This window comes from Pezoporus wallicus, unplaced genomic scaffold (genome assembly GCF_028554395.1).
Source record: "Pezoporus wallicus isolate ANWC-B61680 ecotype Strahan unplaced genomic scaffold, APGP_CSIRO_Pwel_v1 contig_6658, whole genome shotgun sequence".
Taxonomy (NCBI): domain Eukaryota; kingdom Metazoa; phylum Chordata; class Aves; order Psittaciformes; family Psittacidae; genus Pezoporus; species Pezoporus wallicus.
The window spans coordinates 6,166,973-6,186,369 of NW_026642312.1; the positions used below are offsets into that span (position 1 = coordinate 6,166,973).

The window sequence follows — 19,397 nt, forward strand, 5'->3', positions numbered from 1 at the left end:
TTTATTAAAGCCTACTGAAATACAAAACGTAAACTTTGAGGTACTTTTATGTACTCATAACCCAGCTGGCTTTGCTTTTGTTTATTTCCTCTGGGCTGTAGGTTCTAGTTCTAGGTGCCAACAGAGATTCACAACACTGAGCATCAGTCCTCTTGGTATGCAAATATTGTCCCTGAGACAAAAAGCAAGGAGCAAAAGATTCATAAAAGTTGAAGCTGGAAAATGTTTGGGAAAAGCCCTTGTTATCAGAATGTTTTTTATATTGGATTGATTTGCTATATGTAGTCTACAGTGATAAAACTTCCTAAACCAGACAAAAAATTTGCCACATACTGCGTAACTGTCAGAAATATAAGGGAGGATGACATAGAAAAAATTACATAATTATTTGCTTATATTGCCAGCTAGTCTTAGGAGATGCTGAGCATATGGAAGGATGAGGTTTTATGATACATTTTCTGTATGGCTAAATATACTCTTTTTGGAGGAATTATACTGGTTGTATGCTGGAGTAAGCCTTATTTAATTTGGGAAATGATCTAATTTCTCTAAACTTTCTGTTGTAAGATAGGCCTTTTTAATGCTCTAAACTATAAAATCAACTTTATTAAGTTAATTTTGTTCATCTTATGAAAAAAAGCTTCAGAAATAGTATTAGCTTGTTTCCAAAAGCATTATTATTTGTTTTTTTTTGTTTTTTTGTTTGTTTGTTTTTAAAGAAGAGGAACAGAAGGGGTAGCCCAGAAAAGGGAAAAGAGAGCAGTCATTTAAGTAGAAGACGACATCCTCTGGGGAGCTGGGGTTGTCTTGGTGGCAACATGTTTTGCTGAAATTAAAAAAAAAGCAAATATACACAGAGAAGATTTGTTTCCTAACTTTAACTCTCTTTGCTATATTGTCTTGCAGTATATGAAGACAATGGGTGTACATCCAGCCATTCATTTCTTTGCTTGGTTTCTGGAAAATGTAACTGTGCTCACAATAAGCAGCTGTGCTCTGGCCATCATTTTAAAAGCAAGTGGTATCTTTGCTTATAGCAATGGCTCCCTCATCTTCCTTTTTCTCATGGACTTTGGAGTTACAGTTATTATGTTAAGCTATTTTTGGGGAGTATTTTTTAGCAGTGCTGATACAGCAGCTCTTTGCGCCAGCCTTGTATATATGATCAGTTTTTTACCCTACATAGTTTTACTGGTCTTGCAGAACCAGCTGAGTTTCACCATCCAGATTATAATGGTAAATATTTCTTTTCCTTTTCCAATTTTTCTTCTCCAAACATCCTGTAGATTTCCACAGTTTTGAAACTGTAGATTATAATTTACTTATTTTTCCCAGGTTTATATCTGCTTTGTTTCACTGGAAGCAAGTCACATGAATAGATATCCTATGGAGAAAGTGTTTTGGATGTAGAATGGAATAAAAAATAAATTTTCAGGGAAATTTTACAAAACTGGGGAAAGAAGCAGCCTCAAGGAAGATGCATTTCTCATGCTCATGAGTTCTCTTTATGTTTTGACTTAAAAATATGTGTTATGGTAATGTACCTTCAAGCACACCTGATGATATGCATCTCCTGAAAGTCATTGTTTGAAGGAAAAATAGTAATTGATTCTCTGTTGAGTATAACTGGAGATTAGATCAGAAATTTGTCTAGTGTCTATCTAGCTATACAGTCTGCAGTATATGTTTCTTTGGCATTGGTTCTTCCATGCCATTTCCTGTTTTATGAATGCCATTGGCTGTTTAATGTCTTTGTGCTATCTTAACACACTGTATCTACAACTGGGATATCAAATATCACCATCATACAATGAAAACCATATTTCACAAGTTATATGCTATTAAAAAAAAGGACACTTTTTCAGTGTCAGTAGGTTAAATAAAATATCTTGATTCTTTGCATAAGACTGTAGATTTCAGGAATAAATAGGCAGGGTTGAATTTTTTGTTGTTGTTGTTGTTGCTTTTTTTCTGCTCCTTTGGGCCACAGAGAGGGAAAAGTACACATCAGAAACCTTGCACTCTTCAAAATCAGTTATTTCAAAATAACTCTTCAGATATCCTGCATTTACTGAAAATCAGATGCAACAGCATGTAAAAAGGGCAATAATTTTGGAGAGGGGACATGCCACTAAGTGAGGTGGTGAAATCTTAGGAACCTAAGACACAGGGACCCAGTTGATGGGAATTAACACAAACTTTTCTGTACAAAAATGTAATCCATGCCAGTAACGATTTTGAATTATTATTTTTTTAGTAGCAGCCTATGTCACAGTTCTTTCTTCAGAGAGCTAGCAGTCTGTATTACTTTTTTGTCAGAAACCTTACTTAATTTCATTAATTAAAATATGAGATAAAATGAACGATTTCAGATCACTTTCAGACTGCAGAATTTTATCACTGAGTTATGCTTATCAATTTTAGTAATGTTTTGGATCTCCCCATCAGCCTTCCTTCATGAGCTCACCAGTGTTTTTCCACTGACTATCAGTTGCAGTTCCTTGTTGTTCTACATCACTAACTTGCTCATTTTCCATATGTACTTTTGCAATACAGCATGACTATGTTGCATTTTTGGAAGTCAAATATTATTCTCTTGCACAAATTGCTGTCTCAGTATATAGTACTCAGTGCACATGTTTTTTCTGCCTCTGTCTCTTTTTGAGTTCTGGTCTTACAAAAACGAGTAGGATGACTGATGTTTTCACAGAAAGTACATTCCTTTGCATGCTTTTACCGTGTTAGACATTATATGCTTTTAGTATGTGATATATTTATGATGATCTACAACCTCTTATAGAGTTAAATAATGCTTTCCAATTTTAATAGCTAGGTGATGGAGCTCTTTAAAATTGAGCAAATACTACTACAGTATGTGGAGGAGTATTGCTAAAATATAAAAGAAAACAATGACCATTCACTCACATGAAAGAAACCTCTATATGTTTTGTGCTTGCTTTTAGTGTCACAAGATACTTTATTTCATGGAACATGTTAATGATGTGTTTTATTGATGTTTGCATCCTCTTTCTCTGTTGTTGTAGTGTCTTCTTTCTACAACTGCCTTTGGGCAAGGAGTATTTTTCATTACATTCTTTGAGGGCCAAGAAACAGGTAAGGTCTCTGGTTAGAAGAAAAGCTCTAGGCAGACAAGACCCAGTAGTCTCCCCTCATCTAACAGGCCAGCCCTTTCATCACAGAATTTTAATGAAGTTGGTTAAGCATGACTTCCTCCCAGTGAAGCTATGCTGACTATTCCTGATGATATTGTCCTTAATGTGCCCGGAAATCGTTTCCAGGATTAGTTGCTCCATCACCTTCCCAAGGAATGTGGTGAGGCTGACTGGCCTGTAGTTCCCTGGGTCCTTGTTCTTCAAGTGATATTTGTTTCTTTTGGTCTTCAGCCATGTCTCCTAGTTGCCATGATCAATCAAAGATTCAGAGTGGCCTTGCAATAGCATCTGCCAGGTCCCTTATTTCTTTTGGGTGCATCCCATCAGGGTTCAGAGACTTATGTATGTGCAGTTTGCCTAAGTATTCCCTAATCTGATCCTCTTTCACCAATGGTACATCATCCTTGGTCTCTGGGACCTGGGATTTCTGCAAGCTTGAGTGCAGTGGAAAAATCCCTGCTGAACTACTGTGCAGGTGCAGAAATGCTTGAGAACACCCTATTATGTTTAAATGTCAGGAAGAGAAAAATGTTTGGAAACTGGCTAAATGTTCTAACAGGTTGTTATATGTTTTAACATGGTGATCACTACTATCTCCAAGCTAAGAGCTGTCCCTGTTGTAGCTGGTTTTAGAAAAGTGACGAGGGAATGTCTGGGCCCTTGATAAATATCTACGAAGGATGTCATTTATATATCTAAATATATAAAGGGATGCAATCCTTTTTTTACTACTTTGAGAAGATCAACATTGAGAGAGTGGATGCTCCAAACCATTAGGCATTGAAAAGGTATCATTATGGTACAAGAGTTGTTAAGAGTGGAAGAGACAGTTGCAGAAAATATTACTTAAATTTCTCACCGGACTCTTCATCAAAATTAGTCATCTTTATTGGAGAAAGAGCAAAATATGGTTTGTTTTGTTTTGGTTGTTTACAATTTGGTTACTTTTCCATTTAGCAATATGGTAGCTTTCTGTAGTACTAGTGTTTTGCGCCTCCTTTCATCCTTTCATGTCTTCTGCAATGTAATAATTTTATGACGCAATTTCTCAAGGAGTTTGTTTCAGTTTACCTCTGAATACAGTCAGTGCACACAAATATTTCCTCAGTTAGAATTCAGATTTACATTTTCAGATTTAGCACTGTAGAAATTACTTTAAACTTTGTGCAACCTATTTCTTGATAATATCAGCACAATGGTGTAAAGCCTGATTCATTGAAGAGATCAGCGCTCCATTTTATCAATTGTTTTTAGTTTTGCCAAATTAAGGGCCAGCTAAAACTTCACAAACAGCTCTTTCTACAACAACTTCTCTGTGTTTCCCCAGCAGCAGTGTCACCTGCTGTTCTAAACAGCAGCTTGAAAAAGCATAGCAATTCATTTCTATTCATTAGGATTGCTATGATTAACTGTGGTCTTTTTTGTGTCAGTGTTTAAATACCCAGAAATGTGTGATGTTGATGTGTTTGTGATCTTTAATGCTCTACTGATTTAGCTTTGACCTTTAAAAAATCATTATTATTACTCTTACTACCAGGAATTCAGTGGAATAATATGCACCAGGAAGTGGCACAAGGAGGATGCATGACCTTTGGATGGCTGTGCTGGATGATGCTCTTCGACTCCATTTTATATTCTGTAGGTGGCTGGTATTTCAGCAATATTATTCCTGGTAAGATTATGGTGTTGTTTTTATTTCATGTTTTTGAAGAAGTTATTGAATGGATTTATAGAATGGGTTTCCCTCATTGTATGCAACCAAACCAAAACCTGACCTTTTCATGAATTAAGTTTCTGATGGGCAAAACTGACATTACCTTTAGGGACTTGGTGAGTCTTCCTACATACATAAATGTTGCGTAGTGCTAACACATGGACTAGAATTTATAGCCAGGCAAAAAATACCTTCTGTTAGCTTGTAGGGATGACTAATATTTGAAAGACTTAGTAGTTGTTGGTACCTCACAGTAACAGAGCTCAGTCTAGTAGCAAAACTTCCCATGAAAAGGGTAACTCAGTACTCATGCTGCAACCCATGAAGAACAATGTGTTTTCAGATCACAAAGACTTCAGACTGCCTGGTGACTGTATCTTGCTCTCTGTCAGTCCACAGACCACTGCATAAAGAAAACTAATTAACTTAGAATATTAAGAAATATATTTTCAGCAAGTAGTTTTTTTCCATTAACCAAGTTTTATGAGTATTATTGAGTTGGTTGATGCATTTTTAGTCATAGCCTAATGCCTCACTAGCTATTTGAAATTTCCTTTTCTTTTGATTTTGCAAGTCACCTTTTCTTCCAGCTACTCTGCATTTGTTTTAAAATATAAAAACATAAAAGTAATTTTGCCTTGAAAGACAGGAGTATGTGGAACATACAACTGAATTTTACAAACTTTGGCTAAAATTGACACCTGCCCTTCAGTGTCAATGAAATGCAACTCCAAACACACGAGAGTGTATTGTATGATTGGTAAGTGAAGCTTGGAAAGACTGGGCAATGCAATTTAGGTTGTGTGTAGGAGCATATTTTTTCCCTTTCTGTTTTCATGCTACAATAAATGTTTTTTATGCTGGCTGATTTGCTTAAATTGTGTAGGTATTAGTGAGAGAAAAATCTTTAATTATTGCTGCAATGGATTATTATTATAGTAAAAATAAAGATGTTTGCTTTGGCAGGCCATTTGGTGCCTTCTCATTCCTCTAGGTTACAAGAATATATTAGGCTGTGCCTATATGTTGTTAAGTCTATGATTCTGTTGCACTTTAAGGCTCATCTGGAGATTAGGTAAAACGCAGTATCACTGAGGATTGATTATTTTATGGCAGGATCTGGTGTTTTGGCCAAATGACTTTTTTTCACTTCACTAACATTTGTTAAGTGCAGCAAAGAGTTTGAGCTGATTAAATGGCCTAACTAGGTCTTTTAAGTAGTGATAGGACCTTAGTAGTCTACAAATATGAAATCACTACAAATTTTGCAACAGCTTCTATCATGATTATCATCTAGGAAAATCTGGATTAAAGAACCGATGGTATTTTCCCTTTACTGTTTCCTACTGGAAGAACCTATGTGGTGCAGAGAAGAGGAAGAGACATTTTCTGAATTCTAATATGTTTTTCTTCAATGAAAACTTCCAAGACAAAGGTTTGTGGTCATTTTAACAGCAGCTCTTTTCCAGATGCTGTGCTGATTTTTATCAACCTGCTTTTGTCATTGCTTGGTACATATATCGTATTCTGTGTTTAGATCTTGTCCCTTTCTATCCTCCATTATGTAGTGTATACTATGAATATTATATACTAAATGTTAATTGAGCTGCCACCTGTAATGCTTGACTCATTCAATGAAAACTACTGTACACAACTATTTAATAAAACTCTTTGAAGAATGTAAAATAAGTATCTCTAAAGTTCCTCCTGTTGCAGTGTATTGCCTCTTTGCCTTAGTAGGATCTTCTGAAGTTCCTTGGACCCTTTCATACTCTTACTGAATCTGACAAATGTACTTTATTAACTCGCCCCTCCATTCCAGTTTGATTCTCTTCCTTTACTGTTTTCTAAACTTAAAATTGGTCATTAAAGGGACAAACCCATATTCATAAACAAACCAATCCTTGAAATACTTTTAACTTATAATTTGATTATATATTTTTATGTATTTTTATATAAAGCATGTCTCTTTCTTGGTAACATTTGTTTTTTATCTAATTTAATTATACATGATTTTATTACATAAATTAGAATCATAAACTATAAACATCATATATAAATATGTAATTTATGTATTTTGATACATTATATCAAGTATTCTCATCTCAAAAGATTTTGTATTTGCAATAAGTTAAAATATTAAATATTAATAATATATTTATGGGGCTGATGATTGACTGTGCTCATGTTTAGAGAGTAGTTCCAACCTTTCATCCTGACACAGAAAGGAAGTCAGCTTAATCTGTGTCATATGGTCATCTCAGGTTACAGGGCTTGTTACCTCACAGAGAAATGCTGGATATCTACCTGCATTGAAGACCTTGAATGATGTTTAGATTAGATTGTTGCTCTGAATCATTTTGCAAAGAGATCTGGTTTACTTTATTGACTGAGGGCATTTAAAGAGGATTACCTGGCTATGACTGTTAACGTTATGTAATGTAATGTGCCTGAAAATGGATGGAATATAAGGAGTAGTTCGTATACTTAAGGGAATAAAACAATGGTTCAAGCAATGTTATTATAAGTGTTTATTCATGGAATCATAGAATCCTAGTTAGGGTTGGAAAGGACCTTAAGATCATCTAGTTCCAACCCCCCCTGACATGGGCAGAGACACCTCCCACTAAACCATGTCACCCAAGGCTCTGTCCAACGTGGCCTCGAACACTGCCAGCGATGGAGCATTCACAACTTCCTGGAAGAGCCCATTCCAGTTCCTCACCACCGTTACAGTAAAGAACTTCTTCCTTATATCCAATCTAAACTTCCCCTGTTTAAGTTTTAACCTGTTACCCCTTGTCCTGTCACTACAGTCTCTAATGAAGAGTCCCTCCCCAGCATCCTTATAGGCCCCCTTCAGATACTGGAAGGCTGCTATGAGGTCTCCACGCAGCCTTCTCTTCTCCAGGCTGAACAGCCCCAACTTTCCCAACCTATCATCTTCATACAGGAGGTGCTCCAGTCCCCTGATCATCCTTGTGGCCCTCCTCTGAACTTGTTCCAATAGCTCCCTGTCGTTTTTATGTTGAGGACAACAGAAATGTGCGCAATACTCCAGGTGAGGTCTCACGAGAGCAGAGTAGAGGGGCAGGATCACCTCCTGCTGGTCAGGCTCCTTTTGATGCAGCCCAGGATACGGTTGGCTTTCTGGGCTGCGAACGCAAGCTGCTGGCTCATGTTAAGTTACTCATCTACTAGAAATAAAAGATAACTATTTTATGACTTGATAGAGACATATGTGGACATGCATAGAACTTGTTGATTTAATTGCTTTTTAAAACTGCAAATAAGCCAAATTCTTAGCAAATATTAACAGGCATAGTATCTTTGATTTCAGTGGAGTTTATGTCCATTTAGACCATCAGATGCAAGTTTTGGTAAATGTTATCAGGGATTCAGCTAAATTGTTATTTCATGTATACACACAATTGTATCTTTAGATTCAGCAGCCCTCTTGATCTGCTTTTCTTTCCCATACAGACCCAGCACCTCCAATTTGCAAATGCCCTTGCATCGAAGAAGCTACTATTGGTGTCATGCTACTGTCTCTCACCAAAGAGCACATGGATGGCAAGAAGGCTGCAATTAAAGATCTCAGCCTTGCTTTCCACAGAGGTCAGATAACAGCACTCTTGGGACCTAATGGAGCTGGCAAGACAACAATTATGTAAGTAAGTCTGCTGTTCAGTGCTATTACACTCCTCTCTGATCTCTGCTATGCTTTCTCACTTCAAAATATTTGTGAATTCTTTCCTATGTCTTTTTTTTTCTTTTCCTCCCCAAATAAATATTTAATAAACTCTCCAAAGCATATGGGAAGCGAAGGCTATATGTCTACAACAAAAGCAATGTAATGAGTAAAGAACCGAGTCCTCTGTGCCACTGAAACATGATGTAATAGTTCAGGGGCAGCTTAAGTAGGAGCTGAACACATTTAGTTGTGGAGTTAAACGCATCTCAGGAAAGTGGTTTTTTGGCATTCTTTTCTGGCATTCCATGTGTACTCCTATCATACACAGAGTGTGATGGGGGTTTTGCGGTTTGTTGCTAGAGGTTGCAAGGGACTTCTTTCTCGGCAGTTAACCAGAAACAAAAATAACAAAATGAAAATGACATTTAAAAATTTCTGAAGTAAGAACTCTATATATTTCTACCTTTATGTTAACTATAATCAGCTTTAATAAAACCAGCGATGCAGAATGGGACCCAATCTAGACTTAGTCCTCAGCTAGAATACACACTTGAAAAAGGAAACAATGGTCTGTTATATTTGGTTGGGAAAAAAATGAATTCTGTTATTTGGTTCTGGAATTAAGAAAATGAAGGATTGTTGAGATTTAAAAGCAAAAGAACCTCAAAACTTAAAAAAAAAATCAAAAAAAGCTCGAAGCAGTGCTTCTGCATCTGTTCTCAGCTGAATGCCTCAGGAAATCCAAGTGTGAGCTATGTAATACAGTCATTACACGTGATCTTGCTGAATTGTTTTGCTTTCTTGTATCAGGTCATTGTTGGCTGGTCTGTATCCACCCAGCTCTGGTACCATTATTATTAATGGAAAGGACATACATAGTGATCTGGCTGCCATCAGGACAGAGCTGGGTGTTTGCCCACAGTATGATGTCCTGTTCAATGTACTAACTGTGCGAGAACATCTGCTGTTTTATGGATCAGTGAAGGCACCTGGCTGGACAAAAGAACAGTTGAATCAGAAAGTCAGTGGGTAAGTTTTTTTTCATTTGTTGAAAACTGTCAAGTAAATTGGTAGTGTCTCTTGCAAGCCAGTCAAAGAAGAAAGTGCTAAAGCAAAATTGCAAGTAGAAGTAAATAGAAACTGCAGGTTTTATATGAGTTTTTGAAAATAGATTTACTAGTTTCCAACCTTTACTTGAATGTGCTTGTTGTGAAACTGTCAATATTTGAACTCCTGTTATAAAGAACCATCAAATAAAGATGTTATGACTGGAGTGGAGGTGGTAAGCATGGTAGCAGCGGTAGTGGTTCCTGCCTCATACTGTCTGCCTTACCTCCCTCCATGCTGGAGAGACAGATAGAAAGTAAACTGCTGTGACTTCACCCTGAGTTTTCAGATAAGTCAACACTGACTATGTGTTTACTATCCTGTTTTCCATCACCTACAATAAAGGGAAGATTGGAAAACCAGAAGAGGCAGGCAAAGGCAGTACTTGTTATAATCTTTTTAAATAAGCCATCAACTTTGTCCTTTGTCAAATTCAGATTTTAAGTGTGTTTAAGAAATGAAGGGCTCTGAGAACAAGCAATCCAATAGGAAAAAAAAGCCAGAGCTCTGATGTCACCTCAGAGGATTTGCCACTTGTCAGGTCAAGAATGTTTCCTAGTGGGTCTATGCTGCTACCTGTTGATATAGTACTAGATCTTAATTTTTGCATCATGTATATTAAACAGCTGGTAAACCATACAAGGTGAGATCTTACTCACCAGTAACAAAGTGGTTCATTTTCTGGACTTTAGGAAAAAAATGTATGCTTTTCTAATAGTGTGTCAGTGTAAATAGTTTTTGTTTACCTTCTAAATCATGCTAGACTGTGTGAAGGACTGGGCACTTCCATGCTTTAACAGAAAAGAATGCCAAGCTGATGGGACTTTTCTTTGAATGTACAATTAGGCCTATGCAGACACATTTGTGGCAGAGTGGCTTTCCTTTTCAGTAGCTGTCAGAAAAATCCATTACTTAAAAATTCTGATCTGAAAAATTTCTGGTGTGGGACATTGCATTCTCTCTAGCAAACCAGAACCAACTCTGTAGGACAATAAACCCAAATCAAATTTTGTTTTTGTTTTAAAATTTCTGCAAAATAATATCCTGTATTTTATTGTACTTAGACTTCTGAATTGCCATTTCAGCAGCAGTCTGTCATACTAATGAATACAAGAATATTCAGAACTCTACAGGCCTTGCTACTAAGAAAAAAATATTTTATTTTAAAGGCATTGAGTTCTTTAAAATATTTCAGACAAACTAGAAATGCAGCAAAACAATGAAAAAAATTTGCTTTTCATTAAGCAAAAAAAAAAAGACTCCAAAGAGATTAAGAATAATTTTTCTGGATATATATCTATACAGTAATTATAGGAACCTGTTTTCTTTAAAATTAACAATTCTCTCAGGTTAAATGGCATGGTTTACATACTGCATAAGCATTCAGATGATTCAGGGGATTAGCTTAGGACTGTTGAGTCTTTTCTGTCTTACTTGCCAGGCTAATAGAAACTGAAACCTTTTAGGTCAATGAGTGGATGTTCAATGTAATGAAAAATAAATCAGTGGTCTTTCAGTGCTGCCTTTGTTGACCGTGTTTCCGCATACTGCTCAGAGGCAAGTTAGTCAGAGGGCAGGGCTGAAAAGGCAATGTCTGTGAGGTATCTCTAAGTCCTTAACACAGGAATTACATTAGGTTGGATTAGGTAGTATTATGCTACATAGGGATCACTAATCTGTTTAGATCACAGAAATATGTCTTCAACAAAAAAAAAAAGAAAACAACCCCAAAACCAAAAAAGATTTGATATGTAGCTACAAAAACTGAAGCACTGTTTGAGTTATGAAATGACCATCTTTACCATGACATAAGAGGCTATACTCTAGAGTTTGCTGAAATTGTTAGACAAATTGGCATTTATTTTATTGGAATTAATTTCAAAATTGTCTGTTCTTATCCTACACAATACTTTCCTGCACAATATTTATCCAGAATTTGTATTTCAGGGGGTGATGAGCATTTATACTACATAGGTAGAGAAATATTTTTTTTCCCCTATTTTTCTTGTCACCAAAAAGTGTAATGTCAGAGGTAGTGTTGTTTTCACTTTCCATTTACAGTGACTTTTCAGTAATTCAGCTCTGAGAGCACATGGTGTGACTGGAAGTAAACTTTTCCAAAATGTTTCCCGTTTCTGAACTTCAGAGCTCTGGAAGATGTGGATTTATCCCAGCACCAGTACAAACCAGTTGGAGCTCTTTCTGGGGGAATGAAAAGGAGGCTGTCAATTGCTATCTCATTCATTGGAAACTCAAAGACAGTTGTTCTAGATGAGCCCACCAGTGGAGTAGATCCATGTTCTCGACGTAGCATCTGGGATGTTATTCTGAAGTATAAAGCTGGTACAAAGCCTACACACATAATTTGCTGCTTACTTTCCTTTCTGTAATTCTGTTTCAATCAATTTAATCAGGATCTTCAGAATATTACTAGTACCATTCAGTAACTAAATACATTAATTTCAGAGGTAACATTTAATCTAATTTGAGAAACTACAACAGCCAAACGAGTTTACAAAAATTATCTGTTATCTCACAGAAGGATGTCTGGTGTGACAGAAGATTGAGCTTCGTTTTGAGACCTGTCCTTAAGTTTCTCTTCTCTTACCATTTTCTTTTTTGTTAGCTTCTCAAAATTATTTTCTGGTTTTCAGTTCCCATTTTTCACATATCTGTGTAGAGATGCATATATACTTCTAATGAAAAAAGAATCATCAGTCAGTTTGCTACATTAATTTTTAAGTGCCATAAGGTAAAAAACTGTAGGAAGCAAACTCTTCAGCTAGTGAGCACTCAACTAGCTGTAATAACTCACAGTGAATGATCCATTGAAACAGACACTGCTGTTATGTGATTTTAAGGCACCTCTCACACTCTTAAAACAGCTTGAAGTTGTAATGCTTAATATTGCTTACATGTATAATACAAGGCAATGCACGCTTAGACTTGACTCTAATTCAGGCTGTAAATCTAAATGCAGATTTTTTTTTGTGTCTGGCATTTATGTTTTGAAGGGAGCTAAAACACGTTCCCTTAAGGTTAAAGGATCCTCGTGAAAGCACAATGTGTTTCTCTAGAAACCAGGTTTTTGTAGACATGTACCAATCTTTCTGATGCAGGTTGCACGTTGATCTTTACCACTCACCATCTTGATGAGGCAGAGGTGCTCAGTGATCACATTGCTATCCTGCAGTGTGGCCAGCTGAAGTGCTGGGGTTCTCCCTCTTATCTGAGAGAAACATATGGCCAGGGACACAGTCTAACGCTGACAAAAAAGGTATGCTAAAAAGGTACTGTAGGGAGTTTCACAGTGCCTGCCAAGTAATGGCTGTGTATATTCTAAGGGAGGTGTATGTCGCTGCAAGGAAGTAATATGTGATTATTAGAAAGCCTGCAAAACACATTTTTATTAGCTTTCTTGGTAGTTTTTCCATGGGTGGCACTATTATTATAATTATTATTATTACTACTACTATTATTATTATTCTTTAGAAGATCACAATTACGTCTTTGAAATTGATGAATTTCAATATTTAGCTGAAAAGTGCTTTGTCTCACTTTTTTTATTCCTGGGAAGCAATTTCATCAGTGGAAATTTTATTCTATGAATTTTATTACTGGGTCCCATACTTCTGGTAATATTTATTTTTTTTGTGTGCATTATTATCTTTCTTTCCCATAGCCTTCTGTGTTTGAAATCCAGGATCCTAAACATACTGTTCAGGTCACATCTCTTGTACAGACCCACATCCCAGAAGCCTTCTTGAAAGAGAACAGTGGGACTGAGCTGACCTATGTGATTCCAGAAACGGCAAATAAGACCTCTTTTAAAAGTCTTTTTCAGGCTTTAGATCAAAGCCTGCATCGTCTACATGTGACTGGCTATGGCATTTCTGACACCACCTTGGAAGAGGTACTTTTAGTTTTTCTATGTAATGGCATTTTCTTGGTTATATAAACCTGTATTAGCTTCCAGCTACTCTTGATTGTATCTTCCATAGTGCATAACACTTTATTGTGAAATTTGTGATATTTGAAACTGCATCAGTAGTTCTGGGTTTGCTTTGCAAGTTTAGACTTGTTCATCTTGCATATCTGTGGAAAAAGATACAAATAGAACTCAAATAATGCAAATAAACCTAAAATGACAATTGTTCATGAAATTAATTGAACTAATATGCCGCTATGTGGAGCTTCTATATCGTGAAGTGGTCCACTGGGAGACGTCTTTAGCACTATGTTGATTTACAACAGAGGTTTTTAGGACCCTTCACAAGCATAAATGATCTCTGTTTTCACACTTGTTTTTAAACTGCACTCCAAAGGGTCATCTGCTAGCAAGTATGTGGTTTCCTTTGAAGTTAAGCTCTATACAGCTGAGTCATTTAAAAAAAAAAAAAAGGCATCTCTTCGGTGTTTATCTTATAAATGACCACAGTGCACAAAGCTAGCATGGCAAGCATTTGCTATGGCAGGGTGATAAATCACAGAAGTTCGATAAACATGTTATATGGTGCTATAAATCACATTCCTGATACACAATTCTGAGGCAAGTCAAAAGCTTCTTGAAAAATTGTTATTTTCTTTCAAATTATGTAGGTGATTAACATGCTATAAGAAAGAATGCTCTTCAGTGCCTAACTTCATAGATTGTGAGTTAATGTATATATTGAGAGCCTTTTTTTTATGTCCCTATGGGATATCATAGGACTTTGCGGAACCAGCATGTGTAAAGTAAATGTGAAGTTGTTATGGAATACAGGAAGCTTCCTCAGTGTGCTGTATCTGTTATTCAGTTGAGAGTTTTCTTTTGGCTGTTTTCTGCAGGGAAGGTTAAAAAAAAGGTTTCAAGGTGGTATTGGATATTGATATATAGTTCTTTAGCTTGAGGACTTAATACATTAATTTGGGGTGATTTCTGTCATCTCTGCATCTCATCATTAGTTATTGTTGCAATCTCAATTCTCCATTTTCTTATCAAAAGCCTCTTTGCATTGGCAACTAAATGGGTAGCACATAATAGCGCTATTTAGTCTATTCAAACAATTCAATCTGGAAACAAAGAACTCTTACTTTAAAGGAAGAAATGTGTTCCAATTTTCATTTTATCCTTTCTTTTTGTTCTCTCATACACTCACCATTATTCTTTTTCAGTCTGAGGGACACTTGCACTCTCTAGAAGTCCATTCATACTTCAAAGTGCACTTCAAAATCATGAAGTTCTAACAAAATCAGTTCCTGAAACCTTGTATCTCATTAATATCGTATTTGCTTCATTTTGGGTTTTAAATATGTTTTCCAGCCATTTGTATTTGTGTACTTTATAATGCTTGCAATCCAAAGAGTGTTAGCAGAACTAAAAGGAGGATGGAAGAGTGGTTAATTAAATTGAGTGGAACAACCCTGGAGGTTTCAAAGCTTATGTCTTTCTTGCTTTGATTTGAGGAGAGAATACAACCATTGAAACATCTTTGCAAAATAAGGTGTGTCTAAATACCTGTTAATGGCGCACTATAAATTCTCTTCCTTGAAATGATCAGAGAGTTTGCTCCAGAAATTTCCAGGGAAAGCCATATACCTCCTTGAAATAGTTTAGCCTTAAAACTATGCAGCTTCTAAGGAGATTCTGTTTTGTGAAGGATGTTCTAAACATCTCTGGTGCTCTGAAAGAAGTAGCCAAGGCAGTGGCTGCTCCTTGCAAGTAAGGCAGTCCTCAACAGCTAGTATGGCTACCTGCTCTCTCCATTCCCATGAGTGGCTGAGGTGATACTTCAGTGTCTGGCATGGAGCAAGCTTGCAGGGGCAAGTGCTAGAATTGAGTCATGCTACTCCTTACCTATTTTAAGCATGTTCCTCAAAAACAGTTTCTTCCTGTGGCTTTGAACTGTGCCAAGTGTCTGTCTCCCTCTGAGTGTGTATCTAAGTCTGACAGTCAGAAATGCTCCTGTTTAGCAGATAACAGTTGACATGCTTGCAAAAGTTCCTCAGTTAAGTCATGCACAGTGAATGGCTCTAAAACTGCTTCTGCATTGCTCTACTTAGTCAAACATACCCATAGCTATGGAGGGCTAGGCTCAGCATGTACTTCCTGGAAGATAATATAAACCCAATGTGAATAGAAAATGTAGTAGGGCCCAGAAATGGTGCTAAAATATTAGTTAGTGCTTTTAGATGATAAAGGACTGTCTATAGATGTTGGCTAATTTTTTTGTTGCTCTTGGATTTTTTTCCCCCACCTTTACTTTCTCTTTCTTTCAGCCACCTTGGTTTTCTGCACTTTTTCACTTCAGGTCAAAATGTGTTTTAGGAATGATAATTGCAGTGAAGTGTCAAGGGTACTATGCCACTATATCAGTGGACCAGGCTTGTTTTTATGAGGCTGTCCCAAAGAAGGACATCTCAGAGGGCTACAGGAAATGTGCATTTCCTCAGGTTCTCCTCTACAGACAGCCATCTGGAAAAATCCTTGGTTAGATGTGGACCTGCAAGCCATAGCAGAAATTAAGCAGAAATTGCTAAGATGTGTAGGGAAAGGGATGCAAGAACACATTGTCTCTCTGTCATCATGTCTAGTCCTGACTTTTCCAGGTCTGTTTGTTTTGAAGGATACTTTGCTAATAACATTGTTAGGCTAATACTACTTCTGTCCACAATATCTTGTGCACCATTAGATAATTTGTCATGTTGCTGTACAGTCTAGTCCCTAATGATTCCTATGTTTAATGGGATGTTTGAGAGCTGCCTGGATACTATAGGAGGACTGGGCAGAGCAGCTGGCCTTCTGTCTTTAGAGCTCTGCCAGAATAACTGCATCAGTGAAGCTGCAGTGAGCACAGCCCATATTAGAAAAATTGATGGTGGTTTTGTTTCTTTTCTAAGGCATAGTTACATTCTTTCTTGTGATTAAAGAAGGAAAAGTCTGTCTGCGGCTTCAGCAGGAGTTTTGGATCTGAACTGTGTATGTGCAGGCAACACTTTTGTAATGTATCCTTCATCTTAGCCAGAGATGGTTAATTCCTTTGTGGTTTTAGTCGGTTCACTTCAGTTTGCTTGATGGAATTGGTGTGCAGAGGAACCATTTGCAAACAGGCCCGAGGCAACAAATTAGAATGTGGCTTTGGGCAGTTAGGATTTCCCTCCAGAGTCCTATAATAAAATGTCTGGAGGTATTAATTTCTTCTGCCCTTGCAGTTGTTAATGACCAGAAGTGCTCTCTGAAAGTTGGCAGGTAACAAGTGCAATCAATAATCACTGTTAAATAGCAATTACATTGACTACAGAAAATATGGTTATTGTAACAGTCAGACCTTAGCAAGTCAAGAAATATCTTTCCGTAACTATACAGTACTTCACATTGTTTTTATTTTCTATTGTATAAGATCCTTGGAAACAGGGAATTTTTTGTTATAACTGCTATCAGGTTCTCAGGTTCTTTTGTGGGAAGAAATAAACAGTTTCTTAATGATTTCTGAAATTTGCACTGTGGTTATAATCTAAGTCTTGCAGCTCAACACAGACATGAAAAAGAAGAAGAAGGATTTCATCAAAAGAAAGCAAAAATTTATTTGTACTTTTGCTGTTTGATTAGAGATGCTCATGGTAATTCTGTTAATTTTTCTTTTTATCTGAAATATCTAGATCACTGTGTAAATTGCAGGTCAGGTTAAGGTAAAAATATGTTAATTTTATTTTTCATCTGAGCTTACAGGAAGAGGGTAAGTGTTAGTAACTGACTCCCTATGAAAGCTGTTCCAAAATTCTGCAAGGCTGAGGGACTGATGAATTAAATACAACTCTATGAAATTCAAAGGATGTTATGTGGACAGAACTCTGTAACAGGATTAAGCAAGAAGCAATAGGTCAAACACAAATCTATTTGGCAAAGTGTATACACCTTTAAACAGGTCTCATGATTATAAAGTTGGTGGATTCTTCTGTTTTTTTTTGTGATGTTACCTTTAAAACCCTTCTGATGTGTGTTGCCCTGCCTAGGAAGATTCAACCCTTACAATTTAACTTTAGTGCAGTTTCCTAGATTGTTACTTTTATAAAAAATTACTTCAGTTTTTCCCACAGTAATTTTAGGTATCAGGTTTCTATTATGTTCTTCCAATTCAGGGTAAGAATGCTGATGGTTTTGCTACAGAACACACGTTATTGCCCAGTCTTCTCCATAGTATTAATTAGACAGGTCTTTGTTAATGTTGACTACGCCTGATGATTGCATTGTTCTTTAAATATCTTTCAATATCAATAATGTTATTGCCCATATGCTTGCATAAATGTATGGACCCTTCTCAGATTTTTGGTTCTGTAGAATTCTGTATGTTAGATTTAGTACTGGTACATGTAAAACTATTTGATAGCAGTTCCAGTTGTGCCCACAGATTTCCATCTAACGTATCAGAAAAGACTTGAAGCTGTCTACATGCCTTTAGTAAAAAACTGTAGTAACTGATTTCCGAAATATACCACAGTTTAGGAGCATAAAATATCAACCAAGGGCAACCAGTCTACTGAAAAATCTTTGCAGATAGTAGTGTGCATGGGCCAACAATACATTGTATGGGTGCTTTTGCATCTATTGGCATTTCTTCTTTTTCCCTTATCCCCAGGATTCTTCCTCTCGAGAGCTTGATTAATTTTATAGTCATATTCCAGGAGGGTGGCTACAGCAGCCACTGCTAACATCTGGCAATGTGGATGTTTGGGATATGTAAAGTAGTTTCTTAGAAAATGGATTCTAATTTCTTTTTTCCTATTTCATGAAAGGTTTTTCTGAAGCTACTGCAGGACTCAGAGAAGATGCCCTGCGTTCCACGGACAGCACACCTGGACCATAGAAATGGTGCTGAATCATCTTGTAAGTATAAAATTAGGTACCTTCTGAAGCAGCCAGATTTATAAAGATCACAAATACAAAGGTAAACATGCACAAAGTTCCCAAAGTTGAGGAATGCACAAGCAGATTGAGAATACTGCCTGGCATCATCTAGTAATACTTTTTTTCTCTTTGTCTGTGTAAAGTGATCTGCTGTGGAGAGTAAGTTTTTATTTGCACTGCAATTCACCTCTGTATCATGTTAGAGTTGTCTTCCCACCCTTCTGCCATGTATAAATGTGAACACAAGCATTCTCTTCAGGTATCAGCATTAACGTACTGCTTCCTACTAGACCCTGAAAAAAATTACCCTCTTTAACTCATATTGACAATGGATAAATATTGCTGAGGTATACCACTGATGTAAAATCTGGAAGTTATTAGAAAAGTCTATTCATCTCCATATATGTGCAAATAAAAAAATAAATAAAAGCTGTTGCCCCCCAGAGTAAAGATCATTTATCCTCTCAAGGGCATGTTATTTCAGGTTCCCTTCCATGCTTGCTTGTTTTAAAACAAGTTCCTTCATGCTTTCTGTTTCCCTGCCCTGCAAACCTTTACATTTCTGAAACCTTAGGAAGCTTCTTATATAAATCACAAATGTGATACCTTGCAAAATGCAACTCAAGTTCTCTAAAAACAATGCCCACCAAGCTGATCAATATTTTCTTATTGGTTCTGTGATTCTTATGCTTCTCTACTTACCATGTTCCTTGTTATAGTAATGGAAATAATAATTTTGAACAAAGCTTGTGTTAGTTGTTAAGATAAATTCAGTTGGATCTGCTGGTAATGAGTAATCAATGCCAAGAATTGTGGCCTGAGAAC

At 36.6% G+C, this 19,397-nt stretch overlaps 1 protein-coding gene across 2 annotated transcripts in view; it reads left to right on the forward strand.

Annotated features, from left to right (window-relative positions):
• The window catches only part of ABCA13 (ATP binding cassette subfamily A member 13), a 173,001-nt gene that overhangs the window by 66,941 nt on the left and 86,663 nt on the right, over positions 1-19,397 (forward strand). For both annotated transcript variants that reach the window (XR_008974827.1, XM_057428773.1), the window contains exons 32-41: positions 907-1,236; positions 3,045-3,114; positions 4,711-4,845; positions 6,185-6,322; positions 8,371-8,557; positions 9,392-9,610; positions 11,835-12,031; positions 12,808-12,965; positions 13,371-13,601; positions 18,461-18,551. Coding sequence is in view for 1 of the 2 variants with exons in the window: in XM_057428773.1 (XP_057284756.1) it covers positions 907-1,236; positions 3,045-3,114; positions 4,711-4,845; positions 6,185-6,322; positions 8,371-8,557; positions 9,392-9,610; positions 11,835-12,031; positions 12,808-12,965; positions 13,371-13,601; positions 18,461-18,551 (1,756 nt within the window). In the remaining variant the exon portion in view is untranslated. The remainder of the gene's footprint in view (positions 1-906; positions 1,237-3,044; positions 3,115-4,710; positions 4,846-6,184; positions 6,323-8,370; positions 8,558-9,391; positions 9,611-11,834; positions 12,032-12,807; positions 12,966-13,370; positions 13,602-18,460; positions 18,552-19,397) is intronic.